General features: G+C 37.9%; 1 protein-coding gene across 3 annotated transcripts in view; it reads right to left on the minus strand.

Annotated features, from left to right (window-relative positions):
* The window catches only part of TTC3 (tetratricopeptide repeat domain 3), a 127,318-nt gene that overhangs the window by 91,313 nt on the left and 8,769 nt on the right, over positions 1 to 27,236 (minus strand). For all 3 annotated transcript variants that reach the window (XM_087418092.1, XM_087418090.1, XM_087418091.1), the window contains exons 2-11: positions 24,603 to 24,757; positions 22,126 to 22,168; positions 21,657 to 21,807; positions 21,106 to 21,193; positions 20,192 to 20,245; positions 19,048 to 19,168; positions 17,032 to 17,117; positions 15,944 to 16,038; positions 15,024 to 15,086; positions 3,054 to 3,108 (exon numbers count right to left, since the gene is read on the minus strand). In XM_087418092.1, the coding sequence (XP_087274218.1) occupies positions 3,054 to 3,108; positions 15,024 to 15,086; positions 15,944 to 16,038; positions 17,032 to 17,117; positions 19,048 to 19,168; positions 20,192 to 20,245; positions 21,106 to 21,193; positions 21,657 to 21,807; positions 22,126 to 22,168; positions 24,603 to 24,757 (911 nt within the window). The remainder of the gene's footprint in view (positions 1 to 3,053; positions 3,109 to 15,023; positions 15,087 to 15,943; positions 16,039 to 17,031; positions 17,118 to 19,047; positions 19,169 to 20,191; positions 20,246 to 21,105; positions 21,194 to 21,656; positions 21,808 to 22,125; positions 22,169 to 24,602; positions 24,758 to 27,236) is intronic.

Genomic DNA, 27,236 nt, shown 5'->3' on the forward strand with positions numbered 1-27,236 from the left:
GATACGTGTCATTATCCATTTGTCCAAACCCACAGAATGTACAACACCAAGAGTGAACCCTAAGATAAACTACGGACTTCGGGTGATTATGTGTCCATGTAGCTTCATCAATTGTCACAAATGCACCACTCTGTTGAGGGATGCTAATGATGGGGAAGGCTATGCATGTGTGGAGGCAGGGGGTTATGAGAAATCTCTGTACCTTCCTCTTTTTTTTTTTAAGATTTTTTTTTTTACTTTTTTTTATTCATTTTTTCCCCCCAAAGCCCCAGTAGACAGTTGTATGTCGTAGGTTCACATCCTTCTAGTTGCTGTACGCGGGACTCGGCCTCGGGTTGGACGGAGATGTGGTGCCTCGGGGCGCGCCCGGGATCCGAACCCGGGCCGCCAGCATCAGAGCGCGCGCACTCAACTGCCAAGCCACGGAGCCGGCCCTGTACCTTCCTCTTAATTTTGCTGTGAACCTGAAACTGCTCTAAAAAAAAACTCTTAAGAATAAAGAGTGAATATTTTATGTTTTGATAAATTAAGCCAGGAATAAACATTCTACATAAAGTCCTCAAAGTAATTCAGAAAGTTTTAGTACTCTTTTTCTAAGTTTAAAATAGATTGAAATAGCAAAAGGTATTCTCTGGAAAACCAGTTATCATGGTCTGGGTTTCAGTATTAAGAATTCATCATCCATTCATGTGGTAAATACTTATAGAGCACCTGCCAAATGCCAGGTTCAGTGATCAGCAAAGCTTCTGTTTCAAGCACGAAAACTCATAATGAGAACAGCAAGAAACTGATCACCCTCAAATAGAAGCACATCCAATGCTGGATTCTGAACCCAGTCTGGCCTTTTACTTGCAATGACACCTTGTAAAAGTCACTTTACCTTTCTGGAACTCAATTGCTTAGTCTATAAAATGAGGCATTTAAAAAGTGACTCCAAAATTTGGATGTGGAGGTCCACCCAGGGAATTTTACAATCGCCCGACTCTGATACACTCCTAGGCCACCTTAATCACAATTTGGGGGCTCTAAAATGCTATGATTCTACTCGCTCTGGTTTAAAAACACATTATATAAAGCCAGGATTGAAGTCTGAAACATGTGTCTTTCTGTGTCTTACTTGAAGCTCTACTTAAAAAAGAATTTCAGATTTTTTATGATTTAGGAAAAGACAGAGATTAATATAACAAACATCTAGAACTATCTGTTAACATTATGTTATATTTGCTTCAGATTCTTTTTTAATGAAAGAAATAAAACTATACAGAAAGTATATGGCTGAAATCTCCTTTGCACCCTCTCTAATATTTCCCTCTCACTGTCCAGAAGCAAATACGTTTCATAGCTTTCTTTCTAGCCTACACTATGCTTTTATTGCTCTTTTCATTCAACTCTGTTTTTTAAATCTATAAATGTTGATAAGCCAGTTAACTCATTTCCACTGCAATCTAGTATTCGATTGATTCACTAAGTCAACCAGTATTTACTGATGGGTGCCTGCTATGGGCCAGGCAACTTGTCAGGCAGTCCAGATTCAAGAGTGAACCAAACAAAAACACCTGTCCTCATGGAGCTCACATTGTCCTGGAGGACACACATTAAACACAACTTAAATAATATCTAGTGTATGTTCAGTGGTGATAAATGCTAAGAGGGAAAAAAGTAAAGCAGGAAGAAGACAGCAAATGTCTATGAAGGGGTAGGTCTGGCATTTTAGTAATGTGGCCAGGGTAGGTTTCAGGGAGAAGAGGACTTGCAATAAACAATGAAAGGTAATACGAGAGCTAGCTCAAGCTCTGGGAAACGACACTATAACTCTAGGTAGATGGAAGACCAAGTACAGACCGGGAGTGGGCCTGGCAAGTTTAAGGAAAAGTGAGGAGGCCTATGGGCCAACACCAGAGTGAATAAGGCAAAGCAGTAGGAGTGAGGTTGGAGAAATAATGGGTGTTCATCTGATATGCTGGGTGACAGATCAGATAGATCACAGTAACAACTTTGACCAAATGAAGATATCACATTCATCCACGGCTTTATTAACAAATATTTGGGTATTTGCAGTTTTGTGCCATTAATACAACGCAGCAATGTCCAACCTTGTACATCTTACCACGTGCGCATATGCAAGAATGTTTGTGGGGTACACACACTCAGAATCAAGTAATTATGGCATACGTACATCACAGTGCTCTCCAAGTTGGTTGTAACCAATTCTCACCCCACTGGATTATGGATGGTTGCTATTAGCACACACAGTCACCAATATTCAGGATTACTGGTCTCTCTAATTTTTGCCAGTCTGAAGGACCCCAACAATATCACATTGTTTTATTTACTCATGTACATGTGGGTCTGTTAGGAGGCTCTCTATCCTACTATCTTGGTTTCGCTTTTCTATGTCTGTACAATTTTAATTACTGGGAAATAGAACACAGTTTATTTCTATTGTGCATTCAGGATTCCCCTTCTGTGAAACACACGTTTATCTTATTGGCTCATATTCTACTGGCTTTCTTATTTATTTTAGTTCTCTGCATATTCTGGACATAAATCCTATCAGTTATATATGTTAGATATATGACAAATTATCTCCTCCCAGACTACAATTTCATTCATAGTGTCTCGACATACGGAAGTTTTTAAGTTGATATAGTCAAACTTATCAGGGTTTTTTTCCCACTGATTTGTGCACTGTGTGTTATTTAAGAAATCCTTTCCCACTTCAAGGTTATAGAGAAAGTCTCCTACAGTTCCTTCTAAGTTTTCAGTTAGAAATTTCACAGTTAGGTCTTTAATCCATCCAGAATGTAAGGCTTACACCTCAGTCGCTAAACTGCCTCAAGACTCCCACGGTTGCTCAACCTCCTCAGACACATACAGCCTCTCAGTGCTGTGCTGTCTCCTTTCTGATTGTGGAACTGAAGATTCAACCTGTCATTCTTGAGCTTTGCATAATTTTATCCAGCATTTTTATGTACAAATTTACATCCCGTGACAGATTTTTCACAAAGTTGTACGGCACTATTTGCCCAGTGTAAAATATAAAAGAAACCTACCTTTGTCCAATTATTCTTCAGAATAATGGCTCTCTTTCCATCACCGAGTGCATTTCTAAAAAAAAAACAAGAAATAAAACATTCAAGCATTTTTATTTTTTAATAAAGGCATCATATATTGCTATCTATTTGTACTTTTTGAATTTTCCATATATAACCTAGTTAAAAAACATTTTTTTTTAATTTTTAAAAATCCATATAATATATATCCATTATAGGAAATTTGGAAAATACAGAAAAGTAAAACAAAGGGAAAAAGTCACCGAGAGTCACAATCACAACTACCCAGGAATAACTACTTTTAATATTTCTAGAGTATTTCCTGCACGTCTTCTCTACACCTTATCTAGGTATGCCTAATTTCTTGTTATTATCTGTATGGTTTTTTTTGCACTATTTTTGCACGTCAGCAAGACTTCTGATCTCCAAAAATATAACTCCCAGATCTTTCACACAACACATCAGCTAAGTTCTAGTGGACAGAGCAGGGAAAGTTGGGACAAGAGACAAGACATGAGACAAGGCTTAAGTCCACTCAATCACTAACTCTCTGTGGGGCTGTCAGGAAGTTTTATTAACCTCCCTGGGCCCGCTTTCTCATCTGTAAAATAAGGATAATAATTCTGCCCTTTCTGTTTTGAGGTAGATACTAAGTTAGATACTACATTAAAACAGTACTTTATAAACTGTCAAGTACTAACAGATCCAACACTTAGTCTCCCAGGTTCCTGGCTTCCTTACCATCAGTGACTTCCTCCCCGACCCCAGCTCAGCCACCCACCACTGCCCTCCCCAAAGAACTTATCACCACTCAAAATTGTTCAAACACCAAAATCACTAATTCAGGCATCCCACTCTCCCCCTATAACCTAGCTCCTTCCACCTTACTTGTTCAACTATTCCTACCATATCCTCAGGGTGCCCAACTCACTGACTTACCCTCTTTTTTTTTTAAGATTTTATTTATTTTATTTTTTCCCCCCAAAGCCCCAGTGGATAGTTGTGTGTCGTAGCTGCACATCCTTCTAGTTGCTGTATGTGGGACTCGGCCTCAGGATGAACGGAGAAGTGGTGCCTCGATGCGCACCCGGGATCCGAACCCGGGCCACCAGCATCGCAGCGCGCACACTTAACCACCAAGCCACAGGGCCGGCCCACCCTCTTTTTTTTTTTACTTCCTTATTTACCTAGCTTAAGATTCGCTGGTTCACCATTTCACACTCACATGCATACTAGGTCTTTATGATTCTTTGTCCCTACATTTATGTCTCGCTCTATGGCACAACCCCAACTCTGTATCCACCCTCCTTTCTGCTTTCTCCATGCCTGTATCAAGAGAGCCAAGTACTGCTGGAGAAAATTACACAGCAGAGCATATGGGTAGCACCACTATTCACAATTACAACCCAAAGGGGCTTTCAACATTGTTAAGCAATCATTCTAGATCAAATTATTCTCTAACTTTGTAAAATGATCATTTCAAATCTTGTGTCCTTTCCTCAAACTTCCAACCCCCGTCTCTCTCAGCAGATGACCTCTGCTCCCAGTTCAATGAGTCAAGTGGAGACATCAAAGAGAACTCTCAATCTCCTACTACCAAACACAAAGACAAACCCACATCCAGCCCTCCCTTTCCTCCTTTACTGTTACAATAAAGATATTCCTCCTCTTCCTTATACAGCCAGTTTCTCCACCCATGCCATATAATTCCTCCATCCTTACAGTATCAATTATCCCTTCTCTTGTCTGTAAAATCAACCATTCCCTCTCAAGATTCTATCCCATCAGTTTTTTTAATTGTGGTAAAATATACATAACAATTTACCATTTGAACCATTTCAAATGAACAGTTCAGTGGCATTAAGTACATTCACACTGTTGTGCAACCTCCCATCAACTTTTAATATACTCAGATCTCACTCATTTTCAAAAAAAAAATAAAATAAATATATCTTAAACCCTAAGCAAACACTGTTGGTAGCCTACCCAACGGCTATCCCCCTCCTCTACCTGGTTACTAGACTTTTGTTGTGAGGGTCTACCTCACTAGTACAAGATATAGAGGTAACTCCTGATTAGTTTAAGCCAATCATGGCAATCCCACGCTCCTTTCCACTGACTGGTTTACGGGTAGTCATGTGCCCCAGTGCTGGCCAATGAGACCTGAGGGGGACTCATCACTCTTAAAAAGAAATCGCAAAGAACAAAACGAGGTAATTTATACTATCAGATAGCAACTAAAAAGCTATATATATATTAAAAAAAAAAAAGCTATCTAAAGATAGATGATCTGACCAACAGAATAGGATGTAGAAATAAAAAACAGACCCCTACATATATAGTCACCTGATCTGTAAGACAAAGGTGACACTGCAGTGCATGTAGAAAATACACTCTTACGAAATGGTGTTAGGTCAAGTGGACATTCATATGAATCCTGAACCCTACCTCAAACTAAATACAAAAACCAACTCCAGATGGACTACTGATCTAAATATCAAAGTTAAACAATCAAGCTTTTAGAATAAACAGAACATTTTGGTGACCTTAGAGCAGGCAAAGATTATAAACAGAACACAAAAAGTGCTTACCATAACGGAAAAAATTTATAATGTGTACTATATTAACACCAGTAACTTCTGTTCGTGAAAACATCAAGAGTGAAAAGGCAAGCCACGGAGTGTGAGAAGATATTTGTAATACATATATTTGACCAATAACTTTATATCCAGACTTTTTTTTAAAAAAAACCTCCTACTAATAAATAAGGCATTCAACTCAAAAGAAAAAAAAAATATTAAAAGATTCATCAAACAGGCACTTCACAAAAGAGAATATCCAAGTGGCCAATAAGCATATGAAAAGATGCTCAACTTAAATATCCTTAATCAACTAAAGGAAATGCAAATTAAAATCACGCACTATGTCACTACACACCCACCAGAATGTCTGAATGAAATGATACAAAATAATGAAGTGTGAGGACATGGAACTGAAACTCTCATACACTGCTGGTAGGAGTGTAAAATGATACAACCACATTGGAAATTATGCCCTAAGCTGAATATAAGCATGCCCTCTGTCCCAGCAACTCCACCCCTTGATTATATACTCAACAGAAATGAATATACATGTTCACAATGACGCTATCAGTAAAACCAAATACTAGAAACTACCCAAATGCCCATCAACAACAGAATGGATAAAATGTGGTATATTCATGCAACAGATGAACACTTACAACTACATGCAATATGGATCTCAAAAAAGAAGGCTGAAAGCCAAACATAAAAGAGCACATACCGTATGATTCTGTTTACATTGCACAAAAGCGCAAAACCTATGGTGTTGGAAGACAGGATAGCAGTTATCCGGGGGTGGAGGTGGGTAGTGACTGGAAGGAGGAACAAGGGGGACTTCTGGGGTACAAGGGTTGTGATCTGGGTGCTGGCCACAGTTGTTTGCTTTCTGAAAATTCAACCCATACACTTATGAATTATACACTTTTCAGTATATGTGTTAATTTTTTTTTTTTTTTTTTTAAGATTACAAGAGAAAAATCCTTCTGCTGGAGATTGTAACATCCAGCTTGATGTCTGAATTACAGCAGCAGTCCTGCCATCCTGAGGGGGCAGCCTGAGGTCCAAGTCACACAGTGGGGCCAGAAAAAACCTAGGGCTCGGATGACATTTGTTGAGCCACTAAATTCACAACCCTAAAGTCAACTTCTTATGAAACTCTTGAATAAGTTTTCTTCACCATTTAAACCAGTTGAATCAGACTGGTTTTCTGTTATTTGCAGCCAAAACATCCTAATACAATGGCACACTTCTGCTCCTCACTGCCTTTCTCCCCAAATACCTTTTACAGCTGCCTATGCGAGCTATCTCCATTTCCTCACTCATTTCTCAACCCACTCCAATCCAGCATCTGTTCCAAGCTTCCCACTGACAGCTCTCTCTATGGTAACTAAATGATGTCCATACTGCTCAATCCAAATCCCATTTGGCTTCTCAGCAGCAACAGGCACTGCTGGCCACTCTTTCTCTTACTTCCACGATACCACACTTACCAGCTTTCCTCCTACCTCTCTGGCCATCTCTTAACAGTCTCCCATGCAGGTTCATACTTCCCTAATTGGCCACTATTTGTGTCCCTCCTTGAGTTCTAGCTCCTCTTCTAATCTCGGCTCATGCTCTCTCCAGACCAGTGGATCTCAACCTCGACTGCAAATTAGTACTACCTAGAGGGCTTATAAAAACCCAACGTCCAATCAATTAAAACAGAATCTCTGGGTTCGGGCGTATTTCTTCAAAGCTCAAGTGATTCCAACATGCAGTAGGAGCTGAGAAACACTTCCCTAGGCAATCCCACCCACAACTTTAAATCATCTAGGTTAACTATTCCAAATATTTGTTTCTTGCCCAAACCTCTTTTACTGGGTCCCAGACACAGTAACTCACTGCCTACACAACATTCCAACTGGGATCCTTCAAGAGCACTTCAACTCAGTATGTTCAAGAGTGAAGTCAAGTTCTACTTCCTATAAATTGCTCCCTTCCAGTGATCCCAGTGTCAAGGAGTGGTCCTATAATCCATGAAGCTGCTGAAGGCAGAAACCTCAGAATAGTTCCAAACACCACCTTCTCCCTCGCTTTCCAACACCAAACCATAAGCAACTTCTGTCAATTTTACCTGTAACAATCTCGAATCCCTCCACATCGCCACTTCCACCGTCATTACTCTGCTCCAAGCCACCATCATCTGACCTAGGTACCGCAACAGCCTCCTAACCCCATTCATGTTGCATCCCCTCCAAACCTCTTCTCCTCACTGCAACTAGATTGATCTTTTTAAGGTACTAATCGTGCTGTCCCCTCAGTTTAAAATCCTTGACTCTCAGGGCCGGCCCAGTGGCGCAAGCGGTTAAGTGCGCGCGCTCCGCTGCGGCGGCCCGGGGTTCGCTGGTTCGGATCCCGGGCGGGCACCGACGCACTGCTTGGCAAGCCATGCTGTGGCGGCGTCCCATATAAAGTGGAGGAAGATGGGCACAGATGTTAGCCCAGGGCCGTCTTCCTCAGCAAAAAAAGAGGAGGATTGGCAGATGTTAGCACAGGGCTGACCTCCTCACAAAAAAAAAAATAAATAAAAAATAAAAAATAAAATCCTTGACTCTCTTCTCCATGCTCTCAAAGGCCAACAGCCTTAATGTAGCCTAGAAGACCCTCTTTGGTCTAGCCCTTGACCACTTCTCCCCCTCCTTTTCTGTATTCAGGTCACCTGGCACACTATTAATTCCATGAATGCAACACGCTCCTTCCCACCACAGACGTTCACACTGCTGGCCCACTGTCTAGAATACCAGGACTATGTCTTGTTTTTGCTCATTTCTGACATATCTATAAAAAGAACCCCAATAATATTTGTTGAATATTGAACATTATAATTAATATTCATTATAATATGCAATACTATTATAATATCTGTAACACATAGTATTATATTGTTACAATCACATTATAAATATCACAATATTAATATATGTGTATATTAACATATTTTCACATTTACTAGCATATGACCACATACTACTACTAAAAAAAAGTGGGTGTAGTAAATTTCATGGTGTTACTGCCCATCCAAACTACTGCAGCCTGGGGTCTAAATACTCTGGAGAGCAGGTATGACGTTAGCAGAAGCAATACCCCGCACAATACATCTATGAAAATGGGAAAACTCAAGAGATACAAATGGTTATTTACTCTTGAAAACTATGTGACATAATCGTGACAGTACTGAATGGAGGGAAAGAAATACGAGTTCCAGCCTAGTTCTCCAACTTATTACATGTTACACGGCAAGGTGTTTTATTTTTCCACCCCCTACCCCCACCCACCTATTTCCTCATATACAATAAGCTACATTTTACCCTAAAATATGTTAGGAAAGAACACTTATCTGCCTCCTCTAGCCTCCATGTGGATTTGCTAGATTAATCACTCCTGAGCTCTCTCCTCTCCCCACCCCTAACTTTTCCCAGGGGGATGAATAATAACTTACCTAATGGTGGGGGAGGGGCCCTAATCATTTATGTGGCTCAGCCTCTTCTTTTTCTCACTGGTTGGGATGTTATCTTAAACACCAACATAACTCCCGATTCCCTTTTCCTCCAAGCTTAAAGTTCACAAGGGCCCCTGTTGCCTGGTTCTGTGACCACGGGTGAACTAATACCAAGTCCCTTGGCTATCAGACTTAAGGCTCTGTTCTCCAACAACTGTATCAGTAATGGAGGCAAGACTGGATTGCCAATTGCCTGTCTTCTGTTTCCATCTCTTAACTGATTCTAGACTTGGGAGGGGAAGAAGATGCTATTTATTGACTCTTGCAAACCACAAATTAAGTATGTAAGAACTTTGCAAGCCATAAAAGGGTTATCACTTTTTCTCCCCCATTGTAAATCATCACTTTCAGGGCCTGACCAGACCAACAAAGAAATACTACTACTCCTCCCCAAGTTTCTAGATCTCAATGAAGCAACAAAAGCAGGATTCAGATGTAATGGTCACTCACCGCCAAATATACAGTAACTAATAACCACTGACTGAACACACACACACATTTTAAATCAAGAGTGTCTGGAATTAAAATTATACAATTTTATATATAATTTATTTCATCCAAGTAAAAGAAATTTATTAAGAATTTATCCTACAGATATACTTGCACCTCAGAGTAGAACATAAGAAAAAGGATAATCATTACAGAGCTGTAGCTAATTTTTTAAACCGGAAATAATCTATATTCTAATACAAACTAACTAAAGCATGAGTAATCCATTGAGTAAAAGACTACGGAGCCATGAATAAGAACAAGGGTAGATATCTGTATACACTGATATGCAACAAGTTTCAGACTTAAATATTAAAAAAAAACCAAGATGTGGGGACAGCCCCATGGCCTAGTGGTTAAGTTCGGTGCACATGCTCTGGTTTAGTGGCCCAGGTTTGTGGGTTTGGATCCCGGGTGCAGACCTACACCACCCATCAGCCATGCTGTGGTGGCAACCCACACACAAAATAGAGGAAGACTGACACAGATGTTAGCTCAGGGCTAATCTTCCTCAGCCAAAAAAGAAAAAAGCAAGATGTACAACAGTGTATAGTATGCTCCTACCCATGTTAAGAAAAAATAAGATGTATACATTACACTGAACCAAATGAATTTGCCTATATTCTGACTTATAAAAATGGCAATTCCATTTGGTTCAACTTTATAAATGCTTGTATCAGCATAAATAATAGAAATACCTTAGGCTCTGACAAGAGGAATTAAGGCAGGGGTCTGAGCCAAGCAAGAGTTTTGAGTTTATTCTTTTGTACTCTTAACTTTCCATGATGTGCATTTGTTACTGCTTTTTAAAAAGGGGGGTGTCCGGCCCGGTGGTGCAGTGGTTAAGTGCACGTGCTCCACTTCAGTGGCCTGGGGTTTGCAGGTTTGGATCCTGGGCACATACTAATGCACCGCTTGTCAAGCCATGCTGTGGCAGCGTCCCACATAAAGTAGAGGAAGATGGGCAAGGATGTTAGCCCAGGGCCAATCTTCCTCAGCAAAAGAGTACTGGCATCAGATGTTAGCTCAGGGCTGATCTTCCTCACAAAATACAAAAAGGGAGGGGGGTGCACCCTAAAGAAGATTGAAAAAATAAATACTTTCCTCAAAAGCAAATTCAGCAGCTTATAAGTAAAAATAAAGACATCACACAAGTCAGAGCAGAGTGAGGAACAACTCACCAAACCAACACACTCACACAAAAGCTAAACACACAAAGATTTTTTAAATTCTCACAGAAACATAAAATTGACTTGATTTATACCTCTGGCCTCAGAGAAATTCAGGAAAAAAAAAAAGAGAAGTCATTTAAAGTCTCTCTGCCTGCTCTTAATCACAGGTTGAAATCTAATAGAAGAAATATCATCATATGATGGGCAAGCAGTTAAATACCAAAAAGTCAAAGTAAATATCCAGTTGTAACTACAGAAGCTATAGATATGCCTGATTGATTTTTCTAGATTCTCCTCTAAACTGAAAATTTCTAATTATTTCAATTAAAACTATTACTCTAAAATGTCCTATTACTACCAAATTGTATTTGAAGAGCGAACTTCTGGAAGACCAGAATAAAAAGGACAAATCTCATCCAAACCAGGCATTCTGGGATACACTGCACACATTCCTCAGCCTGAAAGATTCGGTAGGGAGAAGCTGCAGCAGGAGGCAGTGTATTTCCACCCACCCTTCCCTCACTCCAACCCCATGCTGGGTACTTCCCAAGTGCAACACCTGCAGGCCTGCAGGTGCACACCGCTGACGAATGATAAGAGTTCTGATTGGCTTCTGGCCTCACCTATATCCACCGAAAGGTGGTCTGATTTACAAACTGTGTGACTATTTGGCATTAAAACCACCACCACAACCACCACCTTGACCATTTCTGAATGAAGCATTTTCCCCACACATACCTCACCTCAAGCTCCCCGCCACTGGTCTTAAAATATTTATATCTCTCCTTTCAAGACTATTTTTCACTTATTTTATGCTCGATGTTAGTGATCATTGTTTCTTTTTTTCATCCTATCATGTGCATCTTTAATTACACTGTTACTTTTTTTCAAATATTTCAAGTATACATAAAAGTACAGAGAATAACATTAACATAATCAACACCCATGTAACCAGCTTAGCAAGATCTTAACATTTTGCTGTATTTACTTCATATCTTTTTGCATAAGTTTGTTACAGTTGACATCCACTGTGTACCATCTTTCCCATTTCCAATCTTTTTCCCTCCTTCCCTCCCCAGAGATAGTCACTCCCCCTGGTATTTAACATGCCCATGCATTTTTAAAACATTTTTAATACATACTATGTATTAATTATGTATATGCATATCATTTTGCATATTTTTTAACATTATATAAAGGCATCACACCACACAAGTCATTCTGCAACTTGCTTTTTCACTCAACATTGCATTCATTTTAACTGCTGTGTAGAATTCCATTGTATGAATATACCATAATTTATTTATCCATTCTCCTACTGATGGACATTTAGGTTGTTTCCATTTCTTTACTTTTACAAACAATGCTGTTATGAAGGCTTGTACGTATCTTCTTGGGTACACATTTGAGTTGGGAGGGTATGAGCCTAGAAGTGAGCTGCTGAGTACGCACGTCTTCACCTTGCCAAATTGCTCTCCAAAGTGATTGCACCAATTTACACTTTCTCCAGCTGAGTATGAAAGTTTCCTGTGTTCCATATCCTCTCAAACACTTGGTACTATTAGGTTTTTTAATTTTTGCCAATCTGATGAATATAAAAGAGAGACTCATAGTTTTGAATCTGCATGTCCTGCAAGAATAATGATGTTTATTGACTATTTGGACCATATCTTTAATTTTTAATTTTTTTCAACTTTCACATTACCCTTTGATATATCTATCATCACCTTTCCGTGGTGACTGATAGTACAGACTCTGCATCCAGGCTGCCTGGGTTCAAATTCTGGCTCCATCACGCCCACCTAGTGTCCGAGGACATTTTGCTTGACCTCCTCATGCCTCAGTTGCCTCATCTATAGAGAGACAGCAGCACCTACCTCACAGGGTTATGAGGGTTTTATGAGTTAATACATGTAAAGTGCTCAGAACAGCGCCAGGAAGGCTGGATGCTTTACCCCCAGCTGTCCCCACAGCTGCTCAGCCAGATTCCCATGACACATCTACCAACCCTCAGATGTGAGAGCTTCAAAACATCTCAACCTTGGTAATTCAGCTAAAGGGCATGGGTCCTCCTGTGCCAATGGCATGTCTGAATCACTGGCAATGGGTTCTTTTCTGAAGTCACATCACCTACTCACTTGATCAGGAGTTATATGTACCATGGAAACTCAGAAAACATTATCCCTACATTACTGAGCAAGTCATATAAACAATGTGAGAGAAGTTGGGAAACACCAGCAAAACCAGTGTGGCATAACGCTTCTGACATTACACAGGCATCCAACACATATCGGTGCTTGCCCAAGAAGGACATGCTGCTGACCTGCCTGTAGTGAAAACTTCGATGGTGCTGAACCACAAACTAGATGAGGAACGAGGTACAAGCACAGATGTACAACCCTGCTCTTGACCTTTACCTCACCAGGCTACCTGGCTTCTGTATTTCTATTTTGATGCATCTCCTTTGCAGCAGAGTTTCAGGAGGATCCTCCTTGAGTGTCTAGCATTCAACACTCGTGAAAGAGGGCAGAAACACCCTGGTTTGCCTCTCAGCTCTCGGAGCTCCCCTATGCAGAGTGGATGACCTTCCGCCCAATCAAGGTTTCAGGTGGGTGCCTCAGTTTTCACAAGAGGCTAGCCAAGCTGCCAACCTATTCATCTTGAAAGCATACAGATTCACCTTCAAACAACATAGGATATCTGCAATTCTGGACCTAGCCAGAGGCAATAACCTAAAGACATTTGCAGCTCATTTCTTGTCAGAATCAGTTGAGGACAGTGGTATTGATGGAAGACTGTCAAGCCCATCCATTCCTCTAGTCTAGATAGCCTCGGTCTATCCACGGCTTAAGCCATCTAAAAGCTGCATAACGTTAATACAGCGGTATTCTCCGAGGTGGTTGGATTACTGGTGATTTTTATTTTCTTCTTTTTAAACTCTCGTATTTTCCAAATTTTCTACCATGAGAATGTGTTCTGTTTATAATAAAAGAAAAACATAAGTGTTATTTTTAAAAGCTACATACTGGGAATATACGATCTTCCCCACTCCCACTCTCCCACAGCCCAACATAAGTGCTTTCACTGAAAAACAACTGACATCAGACTCTGCTTTCACGAGAAAACTTCTGAGGTTGCTGAGGTTCTTCCATCACTCAATTCATGTTATTTTTAAGCCATCTAAGAAATTTCTTCCACAACTAAACACCAGGAAAACACTGTTTCACCTGAGCAACTGGTATCCTCTTTCTTCACAGACAGAATTAAGTAACTTGTCAGGTTTTTCTCTTTTTATTTTGGGCAACAGAAAGGTCAGATGCAAATATGAATTATAGCTAATAACTAAGCAGGACCTTATGTCTATGCAGCTTTATTCTAAGGATCCCAAGCTATAACTTGGTTTTTTTAGTTTGTTTTGTTTTTAATATTCTTCTACTGACTGAAGAAGCCAAATATTCTTGAAGCTACCCTGTACCCTTCTTACAGCGAGGCAGGACAGAATTAAATCTAACAGTCTACAGTGCTCAATATTAATGCTTATAATTTATGTCCTAAAAATTTTAAACTTATGGACAACAAAATCATGGTACAGTGTCAACAATCTTTCTCAACTAACAAATAAAAGCTTAGTTCAACATAAGGAACTAAGAATTAATTACGATTTCACTCCCATAGTTAAACCATTAAATGTCTTTTCTTTCTTTCACTTGTGAAGGACATTTACTTAATTTTTTTATACCAAGATAAACCAATACAGCAAAAATTCTTCTTCCAGAACTATATAGATTAATTAATAGCAAACAGAGGTAATATAAGTGTTATAAACACAGTCTCTGACATCATCAGATAAGATCTGTGTTCAAACCTTGGCGTCACTACTTACTAATGGTATGAGTTTGTCCAAATGTAAATGGGGAGAATAACATTACCTGCCTATTAGGTGTGTTGTGAGACTTAAACAACATGTAAAATACTTAAAATAATGCATAACGTATGTTATCCCTCAGAGTAAGCTGCTGCTGTCGTCGTCGTTACACATAAAGCCTACAGAGCCCTCTTTTAACCATTTAACTATTTCTGCCAAAGAACTATTGAAGGATTTTCTTGCATACCTGCAAAACAGAAATATTTCTCAAAAATGAGTATTTAGCATAACAGTTCAGTGATTAGGGTACTCTAACCAACTTACCTAAACTGTCCAGTGCGAAGAAAACAAAGAGCTCGGTTACCATAAAGGAGGTGATTTTCAGGTCTTCAAAAAAAATAATATTTAGTCGGCAAAGCATATTACATATGAAACAAACAAAAATCACACAGAAAAGACAAGGCATGAAAAAATTTACAAAAACTTTACATCTGTGCAGCAGAGCAGAAAGAACAGGATTTGGAGTCCTCACTGGCTAAGTCCTGGTTCCTTCACTTCCTACTTGAGTAACTTTGTTCAAATCAACCTAAACTTCCCTGTCTTCAAAATGAAGATAATTCTACTTTTTCTGCCTAGATCACAAGGAGATGAGAGGATCAAATCAGACACATTAGAAAGCCAGCAATTATCAGGTGGCCCAGCTAAAAGGTCAGTAAGAGCCAAGTCTGCGGCACACTTGCGGGAATGCTACAAAATTCTAGCAGCTGAGCAAACAGAAGACAAAGTAGAGAGAATACATGCATTCTCTCAACAATTCTCTCAACAATTCCAACTATTATCCTTTAAAGGTCCCCTCTTAGAAAGAAAAAAATCCCTGAATGGATGACATCTTAAGTATTAGTAACTAACTCTTTTTGATCAGTTAATAATTTGGAAGGAGTCAGTTGAAGGCAAAATGAGAACAAGAAAGAACATTTGACTCTGCACTGGAAACCATGCAAGAAAATAGGGCAGGGTCGAACCAAATTCACAATTTTGCCTGACTTGCTTCAGTTATACACTTGGTTCAGTTCATCTCCTCAGGCCATCATTAACGCTTCTACTGCCTGAGGGTGAGAAAATCTATCCTGCATAGCAAGTTGAAGATATTCTCCAATTCCTCATCTTGCTTTTATTTCTCCTGACTAGCATTCTAACTTGATCTGCTACATAAAAAGTATTTCATTGTTCTATTTTGCTCTTACCTGTATTCAATGGCTCTGGTGTAATAAATAATAGCTATATCAAATCTTTCTTTGGAAAACTCTTCATTTCCTTTCATTTTCATTAGTTCTCCTTGCTGAGAAACCAAGGTGAAAGAAGACAAATCAAAAAACAATCAAGAACCCCCACACCTAGGAAAAATGGTTCTAGGTTCCTATCTTTGATATCAGAAGTAACCTGGGGGATTATTTATGTAGAAAATGAGAATGCAATATCCAATATTTTGGTAAAACTGTCTCTAATGACTCAAAGCTCTGTTAAAGAAATATTAAAAAGTAAATAAAACCATCGCATTATGAATAATTACTAACAATTTATCCCCTTGTGTACGGTATTTCACAGGCCATTTTTAAATATGCCTTATGAAGGCTGCCATATGGAGGGGAAAAAAATAGATGTAAGGTAGAATTTTAATTTTAGGTTAGAAAATGTGATATTATTTAATAAACCTGAGTGCTTAAAAAACAATATATAAATCAATAACACATACGCAACGTTGATTAGGTTAACTGTCCCCCAAAAAATGAGGCAACAAAGTTAGCAAGAATGAAATCAAAGATGCTACAGATATAACTGAAACTTTTCACGTCACTCAAATTTTCAAAATAAACAAATTAACTAAAATACACTGGATCATATCAATGGCTTTAGTAAGAGAATTAAATGGAACATTAAATACTTTCCTAGATCTTTTTTTAAAAATTTAGTTAAAATCGTATTTCCCATGAGTGAATTGTATGGCATGTGAGTTACAACTCAATAAAGTTGTTACCAAAGAACATCATTTCCTCAATTAAAAGCCTTTTAGTTTAAAAAAACAATCAAATTTCAATTTTCAATTAACTCTTTCAAAATCTGTAACATTAGAGAATTCTGATCAAGATGTTGTATTCCTCTTCCAAAAAAAAAAAATATTCCAATCAAAATTTATTAAAATTTTCCCTCAAACGTAACAGAATTTTACAGTTCCTTGTATGCTGTCAGCAGTTTTATTAAAATTCCTGAGTGTTAATAAAACTTCTAACAATCAAATCTTAAAACATACTTACAAGTAAATATTTATTCTCACCTCTATACACTCCGCACAATTTTGAGTTTTAAATTCTTCAAGCAAATTGCAGTTTTCTGTTACAACTTTAGTTATGTGATATTTGTCTAAATTTCATTTTTAGGAGAGAGTGAGAAAACATTTGTTTAAAAAAAAAACAAACTGATATTGTTAATGTTCTAATTCCTAGGTTAGGTAGGTAAGTCCACAAAGTTCACTATATTGCTATACTTTCTAAATAACATGTTTCTTATAATCTTTTATGTGAATCAAATAATAATTTAAAATAAATAATAAAATGTTTCAGAAAACATTAGATTCATTGCTTGCTATGAATCTAAGTTTTATTTCTAGCATTAAAAAAATACTTGTTTACTATTACATTAGTTCTAATTGTAGTTACAACAAACGCTCTGTCATACATTCCAAACAGGCCGCATAATGACTCAACTCAATTCAACAAACATTATTGGGCACCAAGGGGTACCAGGCACAATGTTCAATAAAAATGTCTGAAAACAAAATTCAGGAAAACTACTTTCTGAAGTGTATCTAATATAACAAATGAGGAAATTAAAATGTCTTAATTTGACATTTGTTTTTTTTTTTTTTTTTTTGCTTGAGGAAGATTTGCCCTGAGCTAACATCTGTGCCAATCCTCTTCTATTTTGTATATGGGTCACCACCACTGCATGGCCCCCGACAAGTGGTGTAGGTTCAGGCCAGGGAACTGAACCTGGGCCACTGAAGCAAAGCTCACTGAACAGAACTTAACCAGTAGGCCACTGGGGCTGGCCTCTTAATTTAACATTTTGACTCTCATGAATGAAATGTTAAAATGAGATGTTATTTGAAATGCTATTCTTATAAAAATAAACTAATTAAAATGTGGTAGGTAATAACCAAAATTTATGTTAAAAGTTTATCAGACCTCATTTTCTGAATTTTAAGCTGTTGTATAAAAAAGGTTTTTTTTTTTACGTGGTAAATAATTTTATTTTGTTAAATAATTAACAAAACTATAGTTACAACTCTAGCCAAACACATTCATTTCCAAGGCAAAAGAAGTACCTAAAATGTAAGATTCAAGAAAGGATTTGAGAAGGTCACCAAATAAATTAAAAGTAATACTAAGAGACAGAACAAGATTACAGGATGAAAACCTGGGCTTTGAGATCAGAGAGACCTGACTTCTCATCTAGATTCTACTACTTACTAGACTGTAGAAATATCACTTAACCTCTCAAAGCCTTAGTTTGCTCATTTCCAAATTAGGAACAATAGCTACCCTGCAGGGCTATTATAAAGAAGAGAGAGAGAGTCAAAAACGAGCCCACATGGGTGCCCAATACATGATATCGGTCCTCTACTTCTATCATAAAATCTAGCCTATAATTAAAACAGAACAACGAAGAGAACCGCTTCTATGGGTGTAATATAGCCCAGCATCTAATAAACCTATCAGAAAAACCTGTCTTTGTGTTTAAGCTTAATTTCTCTCTAATACTTAGGTCAATAGTACCAAATTTGCCTTCTTCTCAGGGAAGATGCCAAATTATTATTGGTCATCATCAGCTAAAGAGTCAAATATTTCCTGTTTCAAGATTCCTATAATTATACTATAAAAATACTACTAACATCCAAATGCTTTAGGGAAAAATATTTCCAGAGTAAAAAAATATATAAGGTAGTTTCATCATACATAAGAATGACAGATTCATCAGGGAAATGAAAATTATAATCTTAGCTCTGTTACTTATTTCTCTTATGAATGAGAATACACGAGCCCCAGGTGTGGTCTCTTTCTCTGGTGTTTGGTAGGATTTTAAAAAGTATAACGTCATAAAAATCATTAAGACAGGAAATACAGAGTAAAACTAACTACGATGTTAAAATTCTCTTATTCAGGCTTTTCTCTTACTTGCAAGAGAAAAACATTTTTTAAAATCCTACGAAATTACGTAACTACACATTCCATTTCCCAAATAATACCTTTAAAAACTGAGTCAAGTAACAATTTAAAGCATTTATACTTACATTCAGTAAAGAAAATACTCAACATAGGCCAACAATTGTCAACCGCTCCTAATTTAGGTAGAATTGTTACATCTCCTGTGTATTTCACCCAATTCAAAGCTTCTTCCATTGCCAAGATTTTCTGTTTCAAAAAGAGGGACGAAGAATGTGATTCAGGTACTAATTCTAAATTTACACGTGGCATTATAAATTTATCTTATACAGTATTTTAGATTCTTAATACAAAACTTGTACAACCTCATATTTTCATTACTCCAGCATGCTGGAATAGCTGGACCCAACATACAAGTTAACAGATACCATAAACTCACATATGTTACATCTTCAGGCAACCTCAGGCTACTCTCAGAGCTCAGGATGCTACTGCAAGGATTACAGACCTGGAAGTTGAGGTCTAAAACCTGGCCAGAAGCTGCCCTGGGTAGCAGGAGAGTGCAATAATACAAGGTGAACGAGGGGTTCATCTCAAGATTTCATCAGATTCCATCTCAACTAGGGCTTCTACCCACAGCTCAAGGTTAAAGGTATAGACTAAGGTTCACCAATGGGACAATGTATTTTAAATGGCCTGTGGCAAATCAAAGAATAAGGAGATAAACACCACGAGGAGAGCGTGGCTGGGCAAATGAGCACTCAGTGCAGTGATCTTCATGAAGAGTCAAGAGTTCACAGAAATGTTATCCGTACTTCTAGTGTCTGAAATGACTTCAGAAATTAAATAGTGGAGTTACCAATGCTAGTGTCAGGCTTAAGGGAAATATGTTGATGTTTATGTTAACAGTAGCATTAAAAATTGGCTTATCATTGTATCTGGAGATTACCTAGTAATTATATATCAAAAAATGTTCATACCAGGGACCTAATAATTTCATTTGGGAGAACATATGCCACATAAATACTCTAAAAGAGAAAAAAGAATCAACTTGTAAAAGAGGCTCAAAGTTACGCTATATATATGGGAAAAAATGAAAATGATGCAAACCCCCAGAATAAGGAGATTGCTTAAGCAAAAGATGGAAGTCAATACTACCAAATAGTAGAGATAAAACACTGACTATGTGGACTCAGTACACGGGGCAACGAGCAGTGAGAGGACTGTCATTTATTCACAGTGGTTGCGCTGAGTTTCCACATTAACACTTACGTTTTCTATTTTATAACCAATTCTCAATAAGCCTCCAATAAAGAATGAATCATTCTGCAAAACAAAAAAAGAACAAAAACATTTTTTTTCCTTATTCAGTCAATTATACTTGAATTTCCCAGTGGAAAAAAATTCTACATTTTAGAAATAGTACTATATGTACATAGTAGTCCACTTCCCACAAGCACTTTCATGCTCAATTTACCTCTTAAGGACCCTAAAACAAGAATTCAGAAATAGTCTTACAAAGGGTTCTAATAATAAATGATTTAGTGTAACTTTTAGATGTATGGATTTTGAAGTTCATTACACCTAGATTTTTTTATAAAAGTGCTTTGGCTAATGTAAGTTACCACAAAGGATTACTTGCAGGAAATAAACATCAGAATGCCCTTTCTAAATTTAAGTTTGCAATTAGAATAGTACCAAGAAAAACATTTGGATCCATAACCAACTAAATAAGAAAGATTATCAAATGGCTTTAAAAGAAAAAAGAAAAACCCTCTGTAGTACAAGTACACCTCCTCAAATTTCACATGATGAAGTTTACCTCAAAGAAAAAATATTTGTTGTGGTGGTGGTGACAGTAGCCTGGTTTTATTTTACAAGATAGAACCCATCACTTTCAGAACTTGTGACAGAGGTTTCTGTGAACCAGGAGTACACTACATGACAAATTCCAATTTCTAACCTTAATGATAAGGAGTCCTGGTTCTCATCGTCATGCCAGGACCATGAAAACAGCCATCTCCCTGATCTCTCAAATACACAGCACAAACCATGGACAGTAGAATAATCTTAGGTTAACTAAAACTAAAACCATTACCTGTCAACCACTAAAAATTAGTAATGTGAGCCTGACACCATATAAATATTTATATTGTTTAAATAGAGGGCGGGAAAAAACCACTTACCACAACTTTCTTTGCCAAATCCACAATATCTTCCATCAACTCAACATGTTGTAATTTCTTCAAACTTATCTCAGAAGTATGAGAAGTGCTTAAAGACAAATTTATTTTTTAAGAGTGGGTTCTCATACATAAAAATTCATTAAGCTTTATACTTAACTATATGTTATACCTCAATTTAAACTATTTGAAAAAAATTTTCTCTATTTCATTACTCTAGGTAACAATAAGTTGTTAAGTGGATAAAATACTGCACTTTTTCCTTTCTTCTGTACCACAATGCTAATATTTATAAACGAGCATATTAATTTTTCCTTACTCAGCTTCAAATTTACCATCTAACGCTCTTCAGAATTTCATTCATTAAATGTTACCATGATTATTCATTCATACCCAAATCGCAAGTATTAACTTTTTCCACCCTATTAAACAAGAGTAAAGTTGAAGAGCATACAAGAAGGAGACATAAGCCTTCCATTATACTTGACATTCCTCAGTACTGGGCAACATGCTTACCACTGTTCATACTAAATGAGTAACATGTAGTAACTTACGTGGCCTCCACACAGGGGTGCAGCCGTGATATTACAGAACTATGCTGACGTTGAAACAGAAGTGGCCAGAAGACATGTATTTTAATGGCATCACAGTAATCTTGCAGGACAGAAATTGGTTTACTACACCACATGTTGCAGATGTCAAATTCTTAATTAAAAAAAAAGTTTTAAATTAATATTATGTGCCTCATTTTGGAATGAATCAACTCTGTTAATAGAGAAAAGGCAAAAATGGATATGGGAAGATAAGAAATGAATAGATGAAATATTTTAACCCATTAGATGGTAAGCATATTTCAGTGTTAGTTAAAACTCTATTTTAACAAAGAAAGGTTTTGGTTTCTAGTGAAAAAGAATAGTAAGAATCGATTTTTTAAAAATATCTAAGTCTGTTAACGTTGATATGAATGGATGAACCTCTCCACAGTCTTTCAACAAATTAAAATTAAAATACCAATGTACTCACCTAAGTTTCTCTCACTTTGGGTATAATCTTTATACTGTCTACCCTAAAAAAAAAAAAATTATTCTGATTTGTATCTGGTAAAATGCACAGTACAGTTCTTGATTTTTAATGTAAAAATTGTCAGTACTAAACTAAAAACTTTCAGTGCACATTTACTTATACACTTTGAATACATCTTCAACAAATGAGGCTTTAGGCCTTTTTCATAGTGTTTCCCCTGAGTCTCTTTTCTTTCTTTTTTTTTTTTTTTTTGTGAGGAAGATCAGCCCTGAGCTAACATCCATGCTAATCCTCCTCTTTTTGCTGAGGAAGACCGGCTCTGAGCTCACATCTATTGCCAATTCTCCTCCGTTTTTTTCCCCAAAGCCCCAATAGATAGTTGTATGTCATAGCTGCACATCCTTCTAGTTGCTGTATGTGGGAGCATACAGCATGCTGTATGTATGCTTCTCGCGGCCTCAGCGTAGCCGGAGAAGCAGTGCGTCGGTGCACGCCCAGGATCCGAACCCGGGCCGCCAGTAGCGGAGCGCACGCACTTAACCGCTAAGCCAGGGGGCCAGCCCACCCCTGAGTCTGTTTCTATGGCTCTCCCTGAGGGCTCTTCTAATCTCCAGTCAGAAAACCTTCACCATCACTCATTCTCCGGCACTGCACATTCTTGTTGTTGATGCACTGCCTACTTTCCCTTCTGAAATCACCTCTTCAAAAGCACCTACCTCCTCGTAAAACCTCACATAGCACAAAAACATCTTTACTCAGCTCTAAATCTAAAAATCTTTAAGAAGTAAATCTTAAAAGTTCTTATCACAAGAAAAAAAACTGTAACTATATGTGGTGATGGATATTAACTAGATTTATTGTGGTGATTTCACAATACATACCTATATGAAATCATTATGTTGTACACTGGAAACTAATATATTGTTACATGTCAACCATATCTCAATTAAAAAAAAAAAAACCTTTCTGGCAGAAAAAAACACACAGAGGAAATGGAACAGAACTGAGAGTCCAGAATTAAACCCACATATCTGTGGACAGCTAATTTCAAACAAAGGAGCCAAGAACATACAATGGAGAAAGTCTCGTCTCTTCAATAAACGGTGCTGGGAAAACTGGACAGCCACATGCAAAAGAATGAATGTAGACCATTATCTTACACCATACACAAAAATTAACTCAAAATGGATTAAAGACTTGAATGTAAGACCTGAAACCATAAACCTACTAGAAGAAAATATAGGCAGTACACTCTCTGATATCAGTCTTGGAGGTATTTTTTTGAATATCATGTCTCTTCAGGCAAGGGAAACAAAAGAAAAAATAAACAAACGTGACTACATCAAACAGAAAAGCTGTTGCATGGCAAAGGAAACCATGAATAAAACGAAACAACAACCTACCAATTGGGAGAAGATATTTGCAAATCATGTATCTGATAAGGGGTTAATATCCAAAATAACTCATATATAAAGAACTCATATAACTCAACAACAAAAAAATGAACAACCTGATCAAAAAACAGGCAGAGGATCTAAATAGACATTTTTCCGAAGAAGATATACACATGGCCAATAGGCACATGAAAAGATGTTCGACATCACTAATTATTAGGGAAATGCAAATCAAAACCACAATAAGATATCACCTCATGCCTGTCAGAATGGCTATTATTAAAAACACAAGAAATAACAAGTGTTGGAGAGGATGTAGAGAAAAGGAAACCCTCATACACTGCTGTTGGGAATGCAAACTGGTGCAAGCCACTATGGAAAACAATATGGAGATTCCTCAAAAAATTAAAAATAGAAATACCATATGATCCAGCTATTCCACTTCTGGGTATTTATCCAAAGAACATGAAAACACTAATTCAAAAAGATATATACACCCCTATGTTCACTGCAGCATTATTCACAATAGCCAAGTCTTAGAAACAACCTAAGTGCCCAAAGATGTATGAATGGATAAAGAAGATGTGGTATACATACACACACACACACAACAAAATACTTCTTAGCCATAAAAAGATGAAATCTTGCCATCTGCGACAACATGGATGGAACTTGAGGGTATTATCCTAAGCAAAATAAGTCAGACACAGAAAGACAAATACAGTATGATTTCACTTATATGTGGAAAATAAACAAATGCATAGATACAGAGAATAGATTGGTGGTTACAAGGTTGGGGGAGAAGTGAGCGGGGGGATGAAAGGGGTAAAGGGGCACATGTACAGTGACAGATGGCAACTAGACTTTTGGTGGTGAACACACTGTAGTCTATACAGAAGTCGAAATATAACGATGCACATCTGAAATTTATAATGTTATAAACCAATGTTATCTGAATAAAAAATAAATTAAAAAGACAATTCAAAAAATAAATAATAAATTTTAAAAAACCTTTAAGAAGACAGTGTCAAAAACAAAAAGTTAACAAACCAAAAAAAAAAAAAAGTTAACAAATCTACTTACCACCCCATCGCAGTAAAGTTCAGTCACACGAACATAATCACTGGACATAAATTTAGGAGCAAAGACACAATCGTCCACATAAGGGCAATCTTCTAACAGGCCATAATCTGCTACAGTGAAATCTCCCAGGGCAAAATCATCCATGGTGCACCATCCTAAGACAACAACACAAACCCAAATAAGTAATTAAATCATTTGGGATGATACAAGGAGCAGTTTTCCTGGCTTCTGTGATATATTAGAAAAATACTTGGAACTTATGCCTCAGGGAAATAACTCCAATAAGAACACTGAACACTGGAAGACTCTCATCCTCATTCTGCTCTTCTTTCCCCTGAGTCTCTTCAAATACCAGTTTAATCTACTTCTTTTCATTAGGTTCACACAGTCACCATCTCTGCTCTGAATTGATCTATTTACATGTCTCCTTCAGATGGAAGATAATTAAGAGCATCTTATTCACCTGTATGTGCCCTGTACATGGTAAGCCCTCAAACAAGAGTTTGCTGAATGAACAAAAGACAACTTTCCACTGCTGCCCTTTTACCCCATCTGCTTTTCCCGCATCCTGTGAAATATGCCATTTCACCACACACAAACTCGACTACATCCTCACCCTCCCGGCTGCAACTAAACCCTGACTCCACCGAGGAAACGGTTTCCTATCAGCTGCTCATATTCTCCTACCTATCCCTCAGTGTGTGTTTCTGTCTTGGGCAAAGGGACAGAGCTGAAGTGGTACAGGGTGAGTCTGTCAATCTCCCAATTCCCCAGAGCCGCATCCAGACCTTCCATCCTCCTAACGATCGCTGCCCTCAACACTCTCACAACTACTATGACACACAGTCAGTACTGCTAGATTGCAAAGGTGGGCAAAAACCCTCACGTTATCAACGACTATGTTTTAAAAATAATTATTTCAATGGAAGAGAAAGGGAAGTAGGGCTGGAGTTTCAGACTAAAGTTTTTTCCCTGAGGAAAGTTCAATAATTAAGATTTACAGCTATCAGAGAATAACTACAAAACCTAAATATCACTGAAAAATGCAGCATTTTATTACTTCTAACTCTTGCCCAAGCAACGGCTTTCTTTTCCTATCATCACCAGCACCTTCATTAACATCATTTTTTACATGTTTTCACTTCACCACTATTGTCAGGACAAACCAAGCTTCTTTGTTCCTAAGCAAGACCACCATCAGCCCTTGAAATACAAATCTGTTTCTTTAATTAATCCTTCTTATCATGTCCAATTTGCTGTATGAAAACCTCAAAATATCAGAAGAACAATAACAATCTTCCTAGCAAACTATGTGTATTATTTGTCACATATCATACCAAATATTTCACATGCATCATCTCATGAATCCTCACAGCTATTCTTCTCAGGTCCGATTATCATCATCTCCACTGCATGGATGGGAAATATTCTTGGTAAAACTAAGTAATTTGCTCAAGGTCACCACACTAAGAAGGATTCAAACCTAGGTCCTCTGATTCCATAGTCTCTACTCTCAAACACTGTATTTCACTATAGTATCTACTTTCCCTTGTGACTGCCACCTAGTTACCTCTTGGCTGCTGTCACGTTTAAGAATACCGGTACACTGGTAACCAGTTCAGTGTTCTCCTCTCTCTCCTCCAAATTCTATCATCATCCCAGCCACATCAAGGCCCATACGGACTACCCCTTCAAGACCCTAGCCTTGCAGTTTACCTCCTCAACTAAAATGAACTTCACTGCCCACCTCATCTAGATTCTTCCTTCCCAAGGCCACACCTCAGATCACTGCTCACCTCTACATCAGTTTTTAAATCTTCACCTCTGATTAGCTCCTCTCTGACCACAGCCAAGAGTCATTATGGCCCACGTCTCCCCTATCTCCTACCACAGACATTCTTCAACCTCATCAAGAATTCTTCCCTTTTCTCCAATTCAAAGCCTCCATTCTCATTCATTTTCACTTTCCTACAATTGGGTTTCCACTTCTACCATTCAAAGGAAACCACTCTCAATAAGGTCGTTAGTGAACTTCTACAATAGATTGGTTATCTATTGTGTCTGGGACCTGACCCGCTCTGGATGAACAATATCTCCAGAGTTTAGAATTTAAGTCCAAAAGTGAAAAGTTAAATGGAAAAAATAAAAAGACATTTTAGCACCCAAAGTATGGCACGTAATATGAGACATATGCTGTCCTCGGAAATATATACAGTTTTAAGCTCATTGGTCTTACAAACGTTTTTTGTACATAAATCCAGAAAGAGCCAAGAACTGTCTGTCACAGCCCACACATCACCATCATGGCGTATGATTAACGTGCTCATACCAAGCAGACCGAGTCACCGTGACATGGGTCATTCACAGCCCGGCAGATCTCACTGATCCCACATCCTACACCAACTGTATTGTAATTACGACAGTGGTGTAATCTTTATTTTCTATTTGGTTTTAACCAGGGAGGCGATGTGGCATAACGGTTAACAGCATGGACTCCAAAACTAGACTGCCTGGGCTTGAATCCTGGCTCTCCCATTTCCTGAGTGTGTGATCTTGGGCAAGTTATTTAATCTCTCTGTGCTTCAGTTTCCTTTCATATCATATGGGATAGCAATACTACCTACTGATTAACCA

The sequence above is a fragment of the Ceratotherium simum genome, chromosome 27 (genome assembly GCF_057802395.1).
Source record: "Ceratotherium simum simum isolate JZ-2026a chromosome 27, ASM5780239v1, whole genome shotgun sequence".
Taxonomy (NCBI): Eukaryota; Metazoa; Chordata; class Mammalia; order Perissodactyla; family Rhinocerotidae; genus Ceratotherium; species Ceratotherium simum.